Source organism: Vombatus ursinus, unplaced genomic scaffold, assembly GCF_900497805.2.
Source record: "Vombatus ursinus unplaced genomic scaffold, bare-nosed wombat genome assembly UNPS02000582.1, whole genome shotgun sequence".
NCBI lineage: Eukaryota > Metazoa > Chordata > Mammalia > Diprotodontia > Vombatidae > Vombatus > Vombatus ursinus.
In genome coordinates, this window is record NW_020940360.1 from 35,765,785 (window position 1) to 35,783,242 (window position 17,458).

The 17,458-nt window shown below is 38.8% G+C and overlaps 1 protein-coding gene across 1 annotated transcript in view; it reads right to left on the minus strand.

Annotated features, from left to right (window-relative positions):
- Positions 1-15,528, minus strand: part of SNX3 (sorting nexin 3) — a 37,081-nt gene extending 21,553 nt beyond the window's left edge. Inside the window, exon 1 of the mRNA XM_027856665.1 lies at positions 15,324-15,528. Coding sequence (XP_027712466.1) covers positions 15,324-15,485 — 162 coding nt within the window. The 5' untranslated portion in view covers positions 15,486-15,528. The remainder of the gene's footprint in view (positions 1-15,323) is intronic.
- Between the last annotated feature and the right edge of the window lie 1,930 nt (positions 15,529-17,458).

Consider the following 17,458-nt stretch of genomic DNA (forward strand, 5'->3'; position numbering starts at 1 on the left):
TCTGGAAAACAGGTCAAGGAAAGAGAGTAATTCAAGAATCATTAGAAACCAGGATTTTTTCCCCAAAAGCCTGGACACTGTAAGAAAAGCAAACAAACAACCTGTACAGGTCAGTCAGAACTAGAAAGCAAAGTGAAGACAGAAAAAACCCACTTTTTGAAAGCAGCCCCAAAAGGAAAAAAGTCCCAGGAACATCATAGCCAAAATTTAGTTTCTTAATTAAAGAGAAAATACGACAAGCATCCAGAAAGAAGCATTGTAGGCACACCAAAAGGACACACTCAGGATGACACAAAGCCTGTGATCTTAGCAACTACTACTATAAATGAGAGGTGATTTTGGCAAACAATATTCCAAAAGGCAAAAGACATAGGCTTAGTACCAAGAATAATTTATCCCGCAAAGTATAATCCTACGGAGGAAAAAAAAATGTACCTTTAATGCATTTCTGATGAAAAGATCAGAGTTGAGTAGAAACTTTAAAATACAAGTGTTCAGAGAAATCATAAAAGGGTAAATGTATTCAATCAATTGTAAAGGGGTATAGGATGACACAGTGTTAACATTCTAATGAGGGAAACATCCCTTCAGAACTTTAATGTGTTCAAGGGTACTGATTTAAATAAGAACAAGAGGCTGGGGGAAGGAAGGAGGTGGGACTGGTTCTGTTCTCTTCCCCCTATTCAAACTCTCACAAGGAAGGGTAAACAGATACACTAATGTAGAAAGGAAGAAGGGCATGGGACTTTTTAGGGTATATGAAAAGAGCATATACACCTGAAATAGCTAGTAAATGTTAAGTATCTTGAGGCCACATTTGAACTCAGGTCCTCCTGACTGCAAGGTCAGACCTCTATCCACTGTACCACCTAGCTGCCCCCATCCCTCCACACAATTTAAAAAGAATTCCTCAAATCGAATTCTAGAATGGCAGAGCTAACAAAAGGTCAGGGTAAAACAATTTTCTAGCACAAGACAACTTAGGAGGTCAGCAGAAAAGGTCTGTCACACCAGGAGCACAGCTCTGCCCAAGTATGGCAACGACAGCAGCAGGTCTTGGAGGTCACTGCAAAAGCAGCAGCAGCAGCTTCAGGAGCTCTCAGCCCAGAAATGGTAAGGGGGTTGGACAAGTGGTCAGAAAAATATTACAGGGGACCTTTTGGTGGCACTAGGTTCGGGATTCTGTTGCCCATATGCAGTTGTGGGTCACAGTTCCAGGGCTAAGAGAAGTGCTAGCACTTGCAGTTACAGGAAAACAAGGTCCCTTCCTGGATAAAGACCAGAGCACAGTCCAGAAGAGAGGTGACCGAACCTCTCCTTAGATCATACGCCCTTGGAAGCACCAAAAACTTAACCGACCCCCAGAACTCACACTGAAAATAACAGCACAAAAAACCTGAAGTCTGAAACAGTGCCCCCTCCTCCAAGGAGCAACAAAAAGTTAAAAGTCAAGAATAGGCTTGAAAAATGAGCAAACAACAAAAAAGATCAAGACAGAAGAAAACAAGGACATCAAAACAACTACAAGCAAAACTTCAAAGAAAAAAAGTGAATTGGACACAAACACAACAAGAATTTCTGGAAGAGCTCAAAAAGGATTTTAAAAGTCAAATCAGAGAGGCAGAGGAAAAACTGGGAAAAGAAATGAGAGTGATGCAAGAAAATTATGGTAAAAAAAGCCAATAGCTTGGTAAAAGAGATACAAAAAATATTGAAGAAAATAACACCTTAAAAAACAGAATAGGCCAAATGGTAAAAAAGGCATAAAAATCCAGCGACAAGAGAGCTCCTTAAAAAGTAGAACTGGTCAAATGGAAAAAGACACACAAAAATTTTCTGAAGGAAAAAAAACTCCTTAAAAAGTAGAATTAGACAAGAGAATACTAATGACTCCATGAGACATCAAGAAACATTAACAGTCAAAAGAATGAAAAATAAAAGAAAATGTGAAATATTTCATTGGATAAACAACTGACCTGGAAATAGATGAAGGAGAAAGTTCAACGACTTATCTGGACTCACATAACTAGCAAATGTCTGAAGTGGGATTTTAATTTAGGTCTTCCCAACTCCAAATCCAGGTGCTTCTTAAGATAGAAACTGAAAGAAGAGAAGCTTTATAATATTGCAGAGACTTTGATAGAGAGTTTGTCAGATGAGGAATGGCTCAACAAGTTGTGGAAGTTGATTATGATGGAATATTATTATGCTATAAAAGCACAAGCAGAATTTAAACAAAAAACAAAAACAAAAACAAAAACCTGGACTTACATGAACTGATGCAAAGTGAAGTGAAGAGAAACAGGAAAACTTTGTACACAGTAACAGCAAAATCACACGATGATCAACTGTGAAATGACTCAGCTATTCTCAGCAATGTGAGTGAAGACAATTTCAAAGAACTTATGATGACAATGCTATCCATCTCCAGAGAAAGAACTAATGGAATCTGAATGTAGATCAAAGCAAACTTGTTTTATTTGTCTTGCCTTTTTTTTGCAACACGGCTAATATAGAAATGTTTTGCATGACTTCGTATGTATAATCTATATCAAACTGATTGCCTTCTCAAGGAGTGGGTAGGGAAGAGAGAATCTGGAATTCATAATTTTAAAAAATGAATGTTAAATTTTTTTTACATGTAACTGAGGGGAAAAAGAAAGAAAATGAGGGTGTTGGACAAGATGTCCTCTTAATGTTCCTTCTAGATCTACAGCAATGATTTTATGTTATTTTATGTTATTAGAGCCCAGGGAAATAAAAGGGAGTCTGGACAGAAAGAAACACAGGAGGGACAGTCAATACTAGCTGTGAATGACTCTTTCTATTAAGGTCAACCTCTAGTATTCTAAATGGGGACAGCTTATTTTGCCTTCCTTAACTACAACTACAAGGGAATATGATTTAAATAAATTTAAAGTCAAGAACACTTGCTTTAATAATTTTTCCTTATGACTTGCTACCATAAGAAGCCTAAGGGAGAACCTCTCAGGATGAGAGGCTATAACCCTTAAGTATATAAAACTTGGTAGGTCTAAGATAAGTAGAACTAGGTAGAAACCAAATGGCCCAGATAACACTGAGATGAAGAACGTTCCAAGGGAATAATCAGGGAAAGAACCAAGAGACAAAATTGACAAATTTAAATTAGCAGCAAGAGATATAGGAACCAGGAAAAAAAAAGAAAAAAAAAAACCAAGATCACTGTGGGAGAAAAAATGCTTAGCTCTTAGTACTGTGGAAACAAGCCTAGGAAGCCCAGAGAACAGAATAGCACTGGAATGATCATACCATAATTTTCACTGGATTTCAAATCAACTTCAAATTTATCACTGGAATCTTCTAGAATAGCCTGATCAAAAAAATTTCCCATTTCTGATACTCCTCTCATAATTATTTATCAACATATTTGAAAGTTTGCTCCTTCAGAGAGTCAGGGGCTTAACTTTGAACTTACAAACTTTCAGAGTGTTAAGAGTTGAGTAGGTCTATTATCTAGCCTAATTCCATAAAAAACACTACCTCTATATCTAAAACCCCACAATCTGTGGTTTTAGTTTGAGAGCTGAGTAAGCAATTTCATATTCTTAATGAGATCTTCTAATCTGCAGTAGAACACTGATCCTACCTTAGCAGAAAGATTGTCTTTAATCTTACCCAGTAGTTTTGGTGAATGCCCATAAGAATGAGTTAGTTCCTATAGGAGTAAACAAAATATTTTTAGTCAGTCAATAGGCATTTATTAAGTGCCCACTATGTGCCAGGTACTATGCTTAAAGAGATGAGGGGATGACAATGCAAGGGGTGTGGAGGAGATAATATGCAAATGATACACAAATAACCTATATTCCAGATAAATAGGAAATAACAGAAGGTATTAGAATTAAGGATTGGGAAAAATTTTTAAGGTTAGCATATATTTTATCTTGAAGATTATATTTAAGCTGTAACACATCTATGGTGATTTATTAGGTGTTGCATTTGCTGGGCCTAGAGTCAAGAAGATCTGAGTTCAAATCCTGTCTCAGACATTTACTAGCTATATGACCCTTTTCAAGTCACTAAATCTTTTTGATTGCCTCAACCATAAAATAGGGGTAAATAATAGTACCTATCCTACAGGGTTGTTGTGATGATCAAATGAGATAATATTTATAAAGCACTTAGCACAGTGCCTGGCACACAGCCTAATAAATGCTTATTTCCTCCCTCTCATCTTTTAAAGTACCATTGATTTGTATCTACTCCAACACTTAAGTAGGTTTTTAAAAATAATTTTAAATAATGAGCAATACTTAAATCTTAAATTAACTTGCATGACATGAAATGGGATACAGTCGGAACCATTCTCCCACAGGAAATAGAGACAACTAGACTGACTGATGAATTTTTGAGTTCAGTGCCTGACACCAAAGGAATTCTACCAACTCCTGTGTAAAACCCTATTTAGATTAACTACAGCCTTACTTAAAAGGTACAATCTATGTACCTTAGATTTGTGCATTTGAAAAGGCTTTGGCTCCCTAGGCTCTCCTGGGTATTTCCTCCTACAAGCCCAAGGTTACTCAGAGCTAGCCCATAACCCTGTAATTCTGGAGAGGGATGGTTTTCCCTAGAATTGCTATGTATGGTTTTTTGCCTCTCACTGACCAGAAATGATAGCTGAGAAAATGGGTGGCCAGCAAAGCCAATTAGCACATACAATGTTCTATCCTTTTTGTATGCAAACATTACCACTGGTGGTGTGTAGACTATGCTATCAATATAGCCTATAATTAGATTTGAGTATGGGGCTACATTTCTCTTCTTTGAGTTTCCTTTAGAACTAAATCATCACAGCAACATGCCTAAAATGAAGATGTAACTCAAAAGATTTTCTCTACACAAAATGCAAAGGAATGATGTCTACAAAATAATAGAAATAAATCATGTGAATTAGATAACCCGATTTCTTGAAACATATAGGCCCTGTCCCAAATCTTTCTAGGCTTTAATACTTAGGATCACAAACTGGCTTAAGTGTAAGCATTTTTCCCCTAAATATATGGAGTACAGAGAAATAGACTACTACTCCCATGATCTTGCTCAGAGTAGAAGTTGGAGGGTTCAAAGGCTTGCCAAAAACACTGAACATTCTCTGTTAAAATTTAACCTAGATTCAATGCTGGAAAATGATTTATCATCAATTCACCATTAATTTACCTTCTTTCTCTCAAGAGAAACCCAATATCTCACAGCAGCAACAGACCTTAAACTTTTTATTCCAATCTGTCATTAAAGTGGCTGCATTTTACAACACTGGTCAGTATGAAGCCATGCTTGTATTATTACTTTGATGGCGATGTTTTCCAGTTAGTAATTTAAGAAAAAACTTTAAGAAAATGTGAGGTAATAGAAAGAACAGAGGACTTGAAGAGATGAACTAAGAGTCAGGAGACCTGGGCTTAAGCCCCAGATGTGCCATTCACTAGCCATGTGAGCACAGATAAGTTGTAACTTCTCATCTTCAGTTTTCCTCTCATATAAAATGGGAGCCAGACCATCACAGTAACATGCCTAAAATTAATACAAAACTAAAAGATTTTCTTTAAACAAAATGCAAAATCATATCAAGTCTATAAAAATTATGGAAAAAAGATCATGTTCTACCTCTGTTATTATCAGGTCTTTGTAAACTATAAAAAATATAAATATTAGCTATTATTATTACCATGTACAATAGTCATAGAGCAGAGGTTCACAAATTTTTCTGTAAGGAAAGTCTTTTGCAATCCTAAAGGGGCCACTGAAAGAAAAAAAAAAAGAGCAAAGAACTAGAATCTAAGAGCGGAGGGTGTCCTTCTATTGTTTAGAAGAGACTAGAACTGACCATCCCATTTCCATTTCCAAAAATGGATCTTTTTGATGTCTTTTACGTTGCTTTCTATGAAGAAGGAAATCTTTCCACAGACTTTTGGGTGACCTCCAATATTGATTTTTCAGAGTTTAAGGCATTTGATGACTTGCAGCTACATAAATCTCCAGAAGAATACCTCCAAATAAGAAGGAAATTACTCAAAAGTACACAAGTATTTAGAGGCATCTTTTGTTGCAATAAGTAGAAGTTTTAAGGGGATGCCCATCAACTGAGGAATGGCTGAATAATGTTAATTCTTCAGAGTTTATGGCATTCTATGATTTCACACATTATCACCCAATACTTCTCCCACTCAGATGCCTCAAGCTTGCAGTGCAAGCTCCCAACCTTTCCCCTTCTATGCTGGACCCTGAGGGAAGTTATTACCTAATCCCACCCTGGTACTCATAAAAGCAAATGCCACCAGGAACATGTCTCTTTCTGTTCCGCTGGCAAACCTATCTCCCCCTCTCCCATATCACTTCATAACTGTGGCAGGTACATGGCAGAAGGTGGGCTCCACACCCTGGCCATAGAACCCATCCAGCTTCTTTTTGTTTATGGTGGCATAAACTGAGTCACAGAGAATGAATAGGGGTAGAAGGGTTGTGATCGGAATCATAGATCTCACTGTTCTTCCAAGTTTCCCTATTGCTGTCAAGTATACTACAATTCTTCAAAACACCCAGATTCATAACCTCAGTGCTATCCTCAATTCACTCATATCACATAACCAAATAGTTGCCAAATCCTGTCATTTCTATCTCTGCAACATTTCTTATTTTGGTCTCACTTTTCCACTTGAACAACACCTCTTGCTGGAATACTACAATAGCTTCCTAATTGGTCTCCCTGCTTTAAGTCTCTCCCTTCTCCAATCCATCCTCCACATAGTTAAATAAATGATTTTCCTACAGCCCAGTTTTGACCATGCCACCTCACTACTCAATAAACTCCAGTTGTTCTCTCAAGAATCAAATGTAAATTCCTCAGGTATTTAAAGCTCTTCATAATCTTGCCAACCTACCTATCCAGCCACCATCTTAATATTTCTTACACATAAAAAAAAACAATTAAAATACCCAAACATGAAAAAGGAAATTATAGCATAATATCCTTGATTACACAGAACAATGTACAGAAAAAGATTTGAATACATTTACAGTGAAAACTTTTCTGCTGAGTTGAAACTGAAGACAATTCCACTTTTGCTTGCTGTTTTTGCCATGTGTATGGTGAATGTTTTACAGAAGCATCACTCTTGCTGATTATGTTCACTGTTATGACCTATTATTTGATTACCGTATTGTGTATTTTTCAATTAAAAAGATGAAAATTAAAAATCTGAAAACAATTCAAATGCTTGGCTACAATAATCAAAGGAAACAGCAACCAACAACCATTATTTATTTATGTTTGCTCCATCCCCTCAAGACACACACTGAGATCTTCCAAAAATAAAGAAATATATCCAATCACACTTCATTCACTAAAAATAATGTTATTCATATTTTTAATGAAAGCAAAAAAGGTGTTCTGGTATCATTAATTTCAAAATATTTAAGATTTTTATTTTATCTTCATCTTATTCTTTAAAATTTTAGTTCTTTATATTTCATAAAATACACAATGTTAGTACATTACAAAACTTATGAGTAAATATATGTATGTACACACACTGAAGTACATACTAAATTTGTTTTTCTTTACCAAAAGTCAAACAAGTAAAATTTCATTTATTTCATATTCTCTGCACCTTTTAGTCACTTTTATGGCTACAAAGATAAGGTTTGTTATATAATGCAGTTTGCAAAAAAAATTTCCTGTTCTCAAAGATTCAAAGATGCCCTTGATACATGTGTAAATTATTCTCAAAGATTCTGTAGAGGTAAGAAAGTAGGCATGAGTTAGACAATACTTAACACACACACTGATTAGCCATTGATTATAACCCCAATTACGTATATAACCAGGAAATGCTAATAAAAGTTTATACACCAAATCAAAATATGTTTAGTGAATTCACAGCTAGGCATTCTGCTACCAACTATATTTAAATTACGAATTTTTTTAAAACACTAAAGAAAAAAATGTCAGTCAACAATATTTAATGAACATCTACCTATATATTAGTTGGTTCAGGATTCAAAAATGTATAGTCTGTGTCTTCAATAAGCAGTCTGAAAAGAGATGAGTAATATTACGTATGTTTATAGATAAGTATACTTATATACTGCATATAATCCCCATAGCAAACATTTTACGTATGTATATATGTATACGTATACTACATGCAACTATGTATGAGTGACTATTTCATTCACAGCTGCATAAAGTAAAAAGTAGCAGGTAGGTGGCACAGTGGATAAAGTGCTGGGCCTTAAGTCAGGAAGATTCATCTTCCTGAGTTCAAATCTGGCCTCACACACTTACTAGCTGTGTGACCCTGTAACACTGTTTGCCTCAGTTCCTCATTTGTAAAATGCGATGGAGAAAGAAATGGCAAACCACTCCAGTATCTTTGCCAAGTAAACCCCAAATGGAGTAACAAAGATTAGGACACAACTGAACAACAAAACTTTCATTTTACAAATGAGGAAAAGTAAGCCCAAGTAATTTTCCCCAAGGTGACACAAGGAATAAATGGAAGAGCTGGGATTCAAATCCAGGTCCCCTTAACTCCAAATCCTATGCTCTTTCCACTGTACATCAAGCCTACTTCATTGGTGAGTGAAACTTATTTGAATAGATATACTGTTCCTATAACTCTAAGCCACATAAGAATGGAAATATACTGGTTATTAAAAAGATAAGCCTTTCCTCGGGGTCATTCAAAGAACTCTGTAATTTAAAAATTACATTACCTCACAAGACAAATAAGTTGGATGTGTTACATTCCCTATTTTATTTTTTAAACACAAAGGAAGGAATCTCTAAGCATAGGTATATTTCAGGAGGCACTGGAGCCTTCTCCAACTGTGACTGTTTGCTCTATGCTTCAGGTAGTGGTAAATGTTAGTTCAGTATTCATATTCTCTTACCACACTGGGATGCTGTCATATTGAATATTAAATTAAGTGGATTATCATTTGAAAACTGTAGTCTTAATTAAAACAAGTCAGTTAACATAACATCTTAATCAAATGAGAATATATGTTTTTCAGAAGCATGAAATCCTAGATAAATGAGGTATTGCACACAAGACAAAACACAGGTCAGATACTCCTATCAGATCCAACCTCAAATAACTATCATTAACAGTGCTGACATTACTGCTTTGCATGGAAAGCAAAAACACTGGGTCGGCATGGGTCTGAGACAGAAGGTCACTGCTGTCATTCTGGACCCTCCACTATTTTATCCACCTAACTGTTCACCCTCACACTGGCTGGCACTGTTAGTATCAACGTGGACAAGGAGCCAGACTTGAAAAGGGAAAGATCTGTAAAGCTTTTTAAAAAAGAATACTGAATACACATCTTTTATTGGTGGTTTTGTGTCATAACTCTGAGCATAAAACATACTGTTCTATTGATTTAGATGATGTAGGACATATAATCAGGGAATCACAGTTGGAAGGGATATTAGATGTCATCAGTCCAATTCCCCAGCATACACAGTTAACACGTCATATAACATCTTGACAGATCATCTATCTTTTGCTTGAACATCTGCAATAATCAGGATTCTGTCAACTTACAGGGTCACACAATCCAATTTTGTGCCAATGTTTGTTACCAAGTTCTTCCTTACACTGGGCATAAGGATCAATTACTTAATTTAATCAGAATGTACAAATGTATACATTGAATGAATGCTCTTTCCTGTGGACTGCTTAAACTGATATGCCTGTGACCGTTGGCAAGTCATTTAACCTGTATGCCTCCATTTCCTCAACTGTAAAATGGGGATAATGACATTACCTACTTTGCAGGGTTGTTATGAGGATCAAATGAGATAATATCTGTAATGGCTACTATATAAATTCCCTTTCCTTTCCCTACAGAATGATAATTTATGCCTTTAGGAGCTAGCAAGATACAACTAGCTTCTTTCCTATCCCCAGATAACTGAATTGTTCAGTTGTTTCTCTTCATTGTCACTGACTCATTTTCTAGTGTCTGCTGCTCAGCACTTCTAATCTTTGATGTTCTCTCATTTTTTTCTCTGTCACCACCATGCACTCATCTCAAGTTCTTTTTAACATAGGTAAAGCTATGTACACTTGTAATTAGAAACTTCCGGCAACTTTTTTCTTTATTACTTCTGAGTAGTCCTGACTTCTTTGCCTCCTAAAGATGGTTTTCAGCCTGTATCTTGGTTTAGAGAATTCAAACACAAAGAGAACGGAAGACCTGCAGCATGTTATAGCAATAGAAAGAACACTGACTTGGAAGGGTTTCAAATGAGACATGGTAGTTCTAGCTGTAAAAGTAATTAGCCGTGCAACTCTGGGCACAAACTCTGTGGACTGATGGTGGATTCATCTGTGATGGATGAAATGGTTTAACTCAATAGTTCATCCTCTTTCGGTGAAGACTAGTCAATTTTCATTTCCCTAAAGCCTTATAATCATAGTAGTTACAATGACTAAAGAAATTAAGAACTAGAGCATGGAAAAGAGAAGACACTGCTGGTAGTATATCCCTCCTTAATGATAATTCCAGCAAGTTAATGAGAGTGGAGGGACATGGTAGCACTGACCAGCTGAGAGATCCACCATGTAGAACTTAAAATCAATACATTGATTTTAAAAACAAGACATTCCATCACTCAGCTCTGGGCATTTTTTCTGGCTTTACCCCATACATGGAATGTTCTCCCTCCTCTTTCTAACTATTGACCTCCCTGACTTCCTTTAAGTACTAATTAAAATCCCATCTTTTACTGAAAGCCTTTATCATACCCCTCTTAATTCCCATGTTTTCCCTGTTAATTATTTCCTATTTGTCCTGTATAAATCTTGTTTTGTATTTATTTGTTTGCATGTTGTGTCCTCTATTAGACTGTAAGCTGATCAAGGGCAGGGGCTATCTTTTGCCTTTTTGTATCCCCAGCACTTAGCAGAGTCCCTGGCACATAATTGGTGCTCAGTAAATATTTACTGAACACCAATGTGTACTGGACTAGATGATCACTAGCGTTTCTTTCAGTCACAAATTCTATGATCCTACTTAGGTGAGATAGTACAAACCATTATCAGTACAAGTTTATTTGTTCAGTTATTTTTTAGTTGTGTCCAAATTTTTGTGAACCCATTTGGAGTTTTCTTGGAAAATACTAGAGTGGTTTGCCATTTCCCTCTCCAGTTCATGTTACAGATGAGAAAACTAAGGCAAATAGGGTTAACTGACTTGCCCAGAGTCACACAGCTACTAAGTATGTGAGGCTGGATTTGAAACAACTAGTTAGAAGCAGATTACAGGAGTCTTTTTGCCAGCACTAAGGCAGGACTCTGTTGCTTTGCCCATACTTGGATCCAGGTCATGGTCCTGGACAGCAATCCCAGGGTAAGGAGGAGCACTAGCAAATCAGAGTTTGCAGCTGCAGTGGCGTGGGGACCCTTGTCACAGTGCCAGGGTAGAAAAGACTCTGTGTGTGGTCGCTCATAGTCTAGAACACAGGTCAGGAGAGTAGTAAACACATCTCCCCTTAGATCACACTACTTTGGAAGAACTGAAAACTTAAAGGTCCCTAGAAGTATCTCTGAGAACAGCTGAACAAAAACCCTGAAACTTGGGACAGTGCACCCTACACCCTGGAAGCAAAGACCCACTTTAGCAAAGAGTTAAAAGTCAAGAAATAGGCTGGAAAAATGGGCAAACAGACAAAAATCCTGACCAGAAAAAGGTACTATGGTGACAAGGAAGATCAAAACACACTCAGAAGAAGATAACAAAGTCAAAGCCCTTACATCCAAAGCCTCCAAGAAAAATATGAATTGGTCTCAGGTCATGGAAGAGCTAAAAAAAATATTGAAAATCAAGTAAGAGAGGTAGAGGAAAAATTGGGAAGAGAAATGAGAATGATACAAGAAAATCATGAAAAAAGAGTCAACAACTTGGTGAAGACACCAAAAAATTCTGAAGAAAATAATATCTTAAAAAACAGACTAGGCCAAACAGTAAAAAGAGGTACAAAAAGTCAATGAGGAGAAGAATGCTTTGAAAAGCAGAACTGGCCAAACGGTAAAAAGAAGCATAAAAATTCACTGAAGGAAAAAAACTCCTTAGAAACAGAATTGCCAAATAGAAAAGGAGATACAAAAGCTCAATGAAGAAAATAACTTCTTAAAACTTAGAATTAAGCAAATGGAAGTTAATAACTTTATGAGAAATCAAGAAACAATAAAACAAAATCAAAAGAATGAAAAAAAAATAGAGAACAATGTAAAATATCTCACTGGAAAAACAACTGACCTGGAAAACTGAGCCAGGAGAGATCATTTAAAAGTATGGGACTACCTGAGAGTCATGATCAAAAAAAGAGCTTAGACCTCATCTTTAAAGAAATTATGAAGGAAAACTGCCCTGATATTTTAGAACCAGAGGGTAAAATAGAAATTGAAAGAATCCACTGATCACCTTCTGAAAGAGATTCCAAAATGAAAACTCCCAGGAATATTATTGCCAAATACCAGATCTCCCAGGTCAAGGAGAAAATACTGGCAGCAGCAAGAAACAATTCAAGTACAGTGGAGGTATAGTCAGGATAATGTAAGATTTAGCAGCTTCCACATTAAAGGACTGCAGGGCTTGGAATATGATATTTCAGAAGACAAAGGAACTAGGATTACAGGCAAGAGTCACCTACTCAGCAAAACTTCAGAGGAAAAAATGGACATTCAATGAAACAGAAGACTTTCAAGCATTCTTGATGTAAAGACCAGAGCTGACTAGTAAATGTGACTTTCAAATACAAGACTCAAGAGAAGCATAAAAAGGTAAACAGGAAAGGGAAATCATAAGGGAATAAAAAGTTGGGCCTTACAGAATTAAAAAAAAAAAAAAAGAATCCGACGACCAACAATAGAAAAAATTTAAGATTTCACTTAGTACAAAAAGGCTTAACAAATACTTTCAAAGGAACCATCAGTCTTAAAAATGAGGAAGAATAAGAAGAAAATTCTGATTCATCTGTGTGGCAGGATATACTAGCTATGGAAGCTCAGAAATAAGAATGCTGAGATTTTTATCAGAAAAAGGCAAACTCATTGGTGAATAAAGGCAAAGGGGACAACTATGTTAAATAAACTGTCACATAAAGTTAAAATTAACTGTCATGTAAGAAATCAAAGAGAAAAAACAAGGGTCCAATATATAACATAATATTCATAAAAGCACTTTTATCATAGTGAAGAACTGAAAACAAAGTAGATACCCATCAATTGTGCAATGGCTTGAAAAAAACTATGGTATACAAATATAATGATTATACATGATAAAATAAAAATTTGGAGAAACACAGATTTTTATGAACTGATGCAGGGCAAAATACAAACAAAAACAACATACATAATGATTGTATAACAAGGTAAATGAAAAGACCAATAAAAGAAATTCTAGAGAACAAATAATGAAACATACTTTGAGGGCAAAGAAGCAGGGAGGTGAGAGAAACACTACTATTGGGGCTGAATGTGCTATATGTCACTGAATCCAACTACTACCCCAAATGTTTTTTGTTTTTTAATTATAAAAAAGGATTCATTTTGGAAAGGGAGGATGATGTATCCTCTCCAGAAATGACTGATGTAAATACAAAACATCAATAAAACTGTTTTTAGGTCAACGTCAACATGCACTATATTATCTTCCATTTGAGGAAAGTGATATTTAGGTACAATGATGTTTAGATTCCTGAAGTTCAATAAAACTTCATCCATTTATTTAGCAAACAAAGAACAAGGCAATTAGAAATACTGAATTGTGAGTTTCATTTTAAAATAAAAATAAATGTTTCCCAGGTAAAAATTGACATTAGTCAAACACATTAAAATAGGAGAATGAAGTCCAAGAGTGGCTGAAGAGATCTTCTTAAAGACTTCCATTAATAGGACAACTTAATACTAACTTATAGGGGGCAGCTAGGTGGCACCTAGGTGGGGCAGTGGATAGAGCTCTGGCCTTGGAATCAGGAGGACCTGAGTTCAAATCTGACCTCAGACACTTGACATTTACTAGCTGTGTGACCCTGGGCAAGTCACTTACCCCTGATTGCCTCACCCCTCCCAAAAAAATTACTGACTTATTTATGTAAATTTTAGTTCATCTAAAGTCAAAATTTTCTTATACTTAGTTTTAATCAACTAATTTGTTATGTTTTAACAGCTGGATTAGTCTTATGCAATTAATTTTTGAAAGATATTTACCTTGTAAATTCTTTAATCCTAAACTATAGAGAGTGAAGCACTATTCTCAATTAGCATCTTTCAAATCATCTGAATTATTTATCCCCAACAAATACTAGTCAGGAAATTATAAGTGTGTGTTTCTACTTCAGTTGATTCTTTCATTCAGTGAAGTGCGAATCTTGAAATTAGAATGTGTGTGTGTATTACCTAAGTGAGTAGATTTTCCTTAATACAATTCTAGTTCCTGGATTGTGGAATGTGTAATGCTCTTGCCCTAGGCCCCTAACCATCATGGTGGCCAAGAGCTAAAGGGTCCCGGCCTTTTCACTTCATTCCTTCAATTGTCAATTCAAATCTCAATCAGCAGCATCTATTGGTGAGCCTTCCTCTTTCTCTTTTTTTTTTTTTTTAAATAAAAGTCGTGAAATTACTTCCTTCGATTTGCTAGATTAAGGCGGTGTGAACACCCCAAGGCCTTTCCAGGCATGTACACCAATACCCCAACTACAAGGGAAGGGCCTGGAGCAGCCAGTTTGACAACTCCTGGGAAATAGGTCTCCAGGAAAAGAAAGCGGGGGTGGCTTCAAATTAAATACCGCTCTTTTCCCATCGCACCCCAGTCCCTAGAAGCTGTCGATTTAAAAGACGTTTCTCCCCTTCCCCCACCCTGGTAGAAGTACTGCTTCCAAACCTGAATGTCATCTCTGAGATAAGGGCAGGAGGCTCCAGGGGTGGGGTGGGGTGAACCAGAGCCCCTCCCCCTCCAACGCGGGGGGGGGTCTCACCCCGACGCAGACTCTATGACATTCCCCCTCTCTTCCACCCCTACGCCAAACGTGCCCTTTTGGGGACGCCCTCACCCCCAAGAGGCCTGATGTCAACAATCAGGGTCCGGAGGGGAAGGACCGAGGTACGGAGGGACAGATGGGCCCCCCGCCGCCTTCGCTCCCGCACCGCCACGCCCCATTGCGGGCTAGCGCCCCGTGCGGGGGGGGCGGGGAAGGCTCGAAAAGAGGGGCGTCAGCCTGGGCCAAGGGGTAGGGCAGGGAGGGCCGAGGACGGAAAAGGCCTCACCTTGACCCTTATCTCATAGGTGGTGAAGCGGCCTCGGCCGACCCCCACGGTCTGCGGGTTGCTCACGTCGATCTCGAGGAAGTTGCTGGGCGGCCCGTAGGCGTCATTCAGGTTCTGCGGTTTGGTGATCAGCCGCCGGGTGTCAGCTACGGTCTCCGCCATTTCGCCGCTGCTCCCTCCTCCTCCGCCTCCTCCCGCCGCCGCCGCCGCCGCCGCTGCTTCTTCTTCAACCTCCACCGCCGCCGCCGCCGCCCACCCGGGGGAAACCGAGCTCGAGCTCGCGCGCTCCCGCACGCCGGCACGCACGCACTGGCGCACGCTCGCGCGCTCTCGCTCGGCCTAACTCTCGCGCTCGCTCTCCCCCACCCTCGGGGACTACGGCGCGGGAGGGAGAGGAGGCTTGGGTGCGTGGTTACCCTGCAATGAGAAACCCTCCTGAGTCCCTGGGGGAAAACAGCTGACTCAAGTGCGGGAAAAGGCGAGCACTCACAGACCAGCTGCAGGGAGGCCCCAGAGAGGAGGGAGGAAGGAGCTGCACGGGGGTGGAGGTGGGGCGGAGGGTGTTCTGGACGGGGGGGTGTTCTGGGCGGGGAAAGGGAGACGCGAAAGGCACCACGGAACTTGTAGTCTTCCCGGTTCCTTCTCCCAGTGCTAGAAGGAACGTGCTTTTGGAAGAAGAGCGGGGGCCAGGTAAGACTACAACTCCCACAGTGCACAAGGGCAGGAGCTCACACAATGGAGAGGTTTGGGCCAAGGGTATTCAAGGGCCCGCCCGCAGAGAAAATGGGAAAAACGGGATGGGCTCCTCAGCCTGTTTCTCCTGTGTCAGCGATGGTGGGGCTGGGGTGGCTAGAACACCGGAAATAACAGTCACGAGGAAGGGAGACGTGGCGGGGGAAGGGTTAAGGGAGTTAAATCTGTGGAAGGTGAAAATTGCAATGGTCTGAGGATAAAAATCAAAGCTAGAGCAAAGGGACGTGCAGCAAAAACTGACGAGTTCAGCCTGCCCCATTGTTGTAATGCAGTACTCACAAATGCTCTCCATGTCATCTTTTGGTCTGTTTAATATTTCAAATATCAGAAGAAAGCAGCTAAGTTCCACAGTGGATGGAATGCTGGGCCTGGAGATAGGAAGATCTGAGTTCAAATTCAGCCTCAGACACTTACTGGCTTTGTCATTGGGCAAGTCACTTAACTTCTGTCCGCTTCAGTTTCCTTAACTGTAAAATGGGGATAATAACAAACAGTACCTGCCTCCCCGAGTTGGTGTGAGGATCAAATGAGATTATATTCTTAAAGGGCCTGGGACACAGTAGGTATTTAATAAATGCTTTTCTCCCTTCCTCCGTCCCATCCCCCACTCCTCAGAAGACACAGCTAGAAGGGCCCTTGGAGATCATTTGGTCAGGTCACCTGATGCTGTCACAATTTCAGAGATAAACACGTTCAATATATTTCTTCATATCTGTAGCCTTGAAGAAACTACCTGTCTTTCAACACTTCCACTTTGCTATTTTTCCCCAAGACAACGATAATAATGACACATCATTCCTTGGGAGGTCAATTCAACTATCCAGACAAGTCTGAGAATGGATCCTGTCAGCCATCAATATATGCTTTATATTTTCAAGGTTTGCAAAGCACTTTTCTCACAATAATGGTGAGGTACAGTCAAGAAGAATTACAAATGAAGAAGCAGATTAAGTGATTTGGTCACATAGCTAGTAGATGCCAAAGCAGGAATCAAATCTGTCCTGGTTCAACTATCCCTCCACCCTGTCCAACATTCTCTCTACCACAGAATTAGAGAATCTGCATCTTGGAAGGGACCTTCCTAGTCCAATTATATCTGGACAACGATCCCCTTTACAGTACCCAAAGAATGGTCATCCAGTCTTTGCTAAAGTCAGTTATCCAATAAACATTAAGAATTTACTGTAGGTTGGAGATGGCAGAGTGGATAGAGTGGTGACTGTGGAGTCAGGATGACCTGAGTTCAAATCCAACCTCAGCCACCTACTAGCTGTGTGACCCTAGGCAAGTCACTTCACCCTGTTTGCCTCAGTTTCCTCATCTATAAAATGAGCTGGACAAGGAAATGGCAAACCGCTCCAGTGTCTTTGTCAAGAAAACCC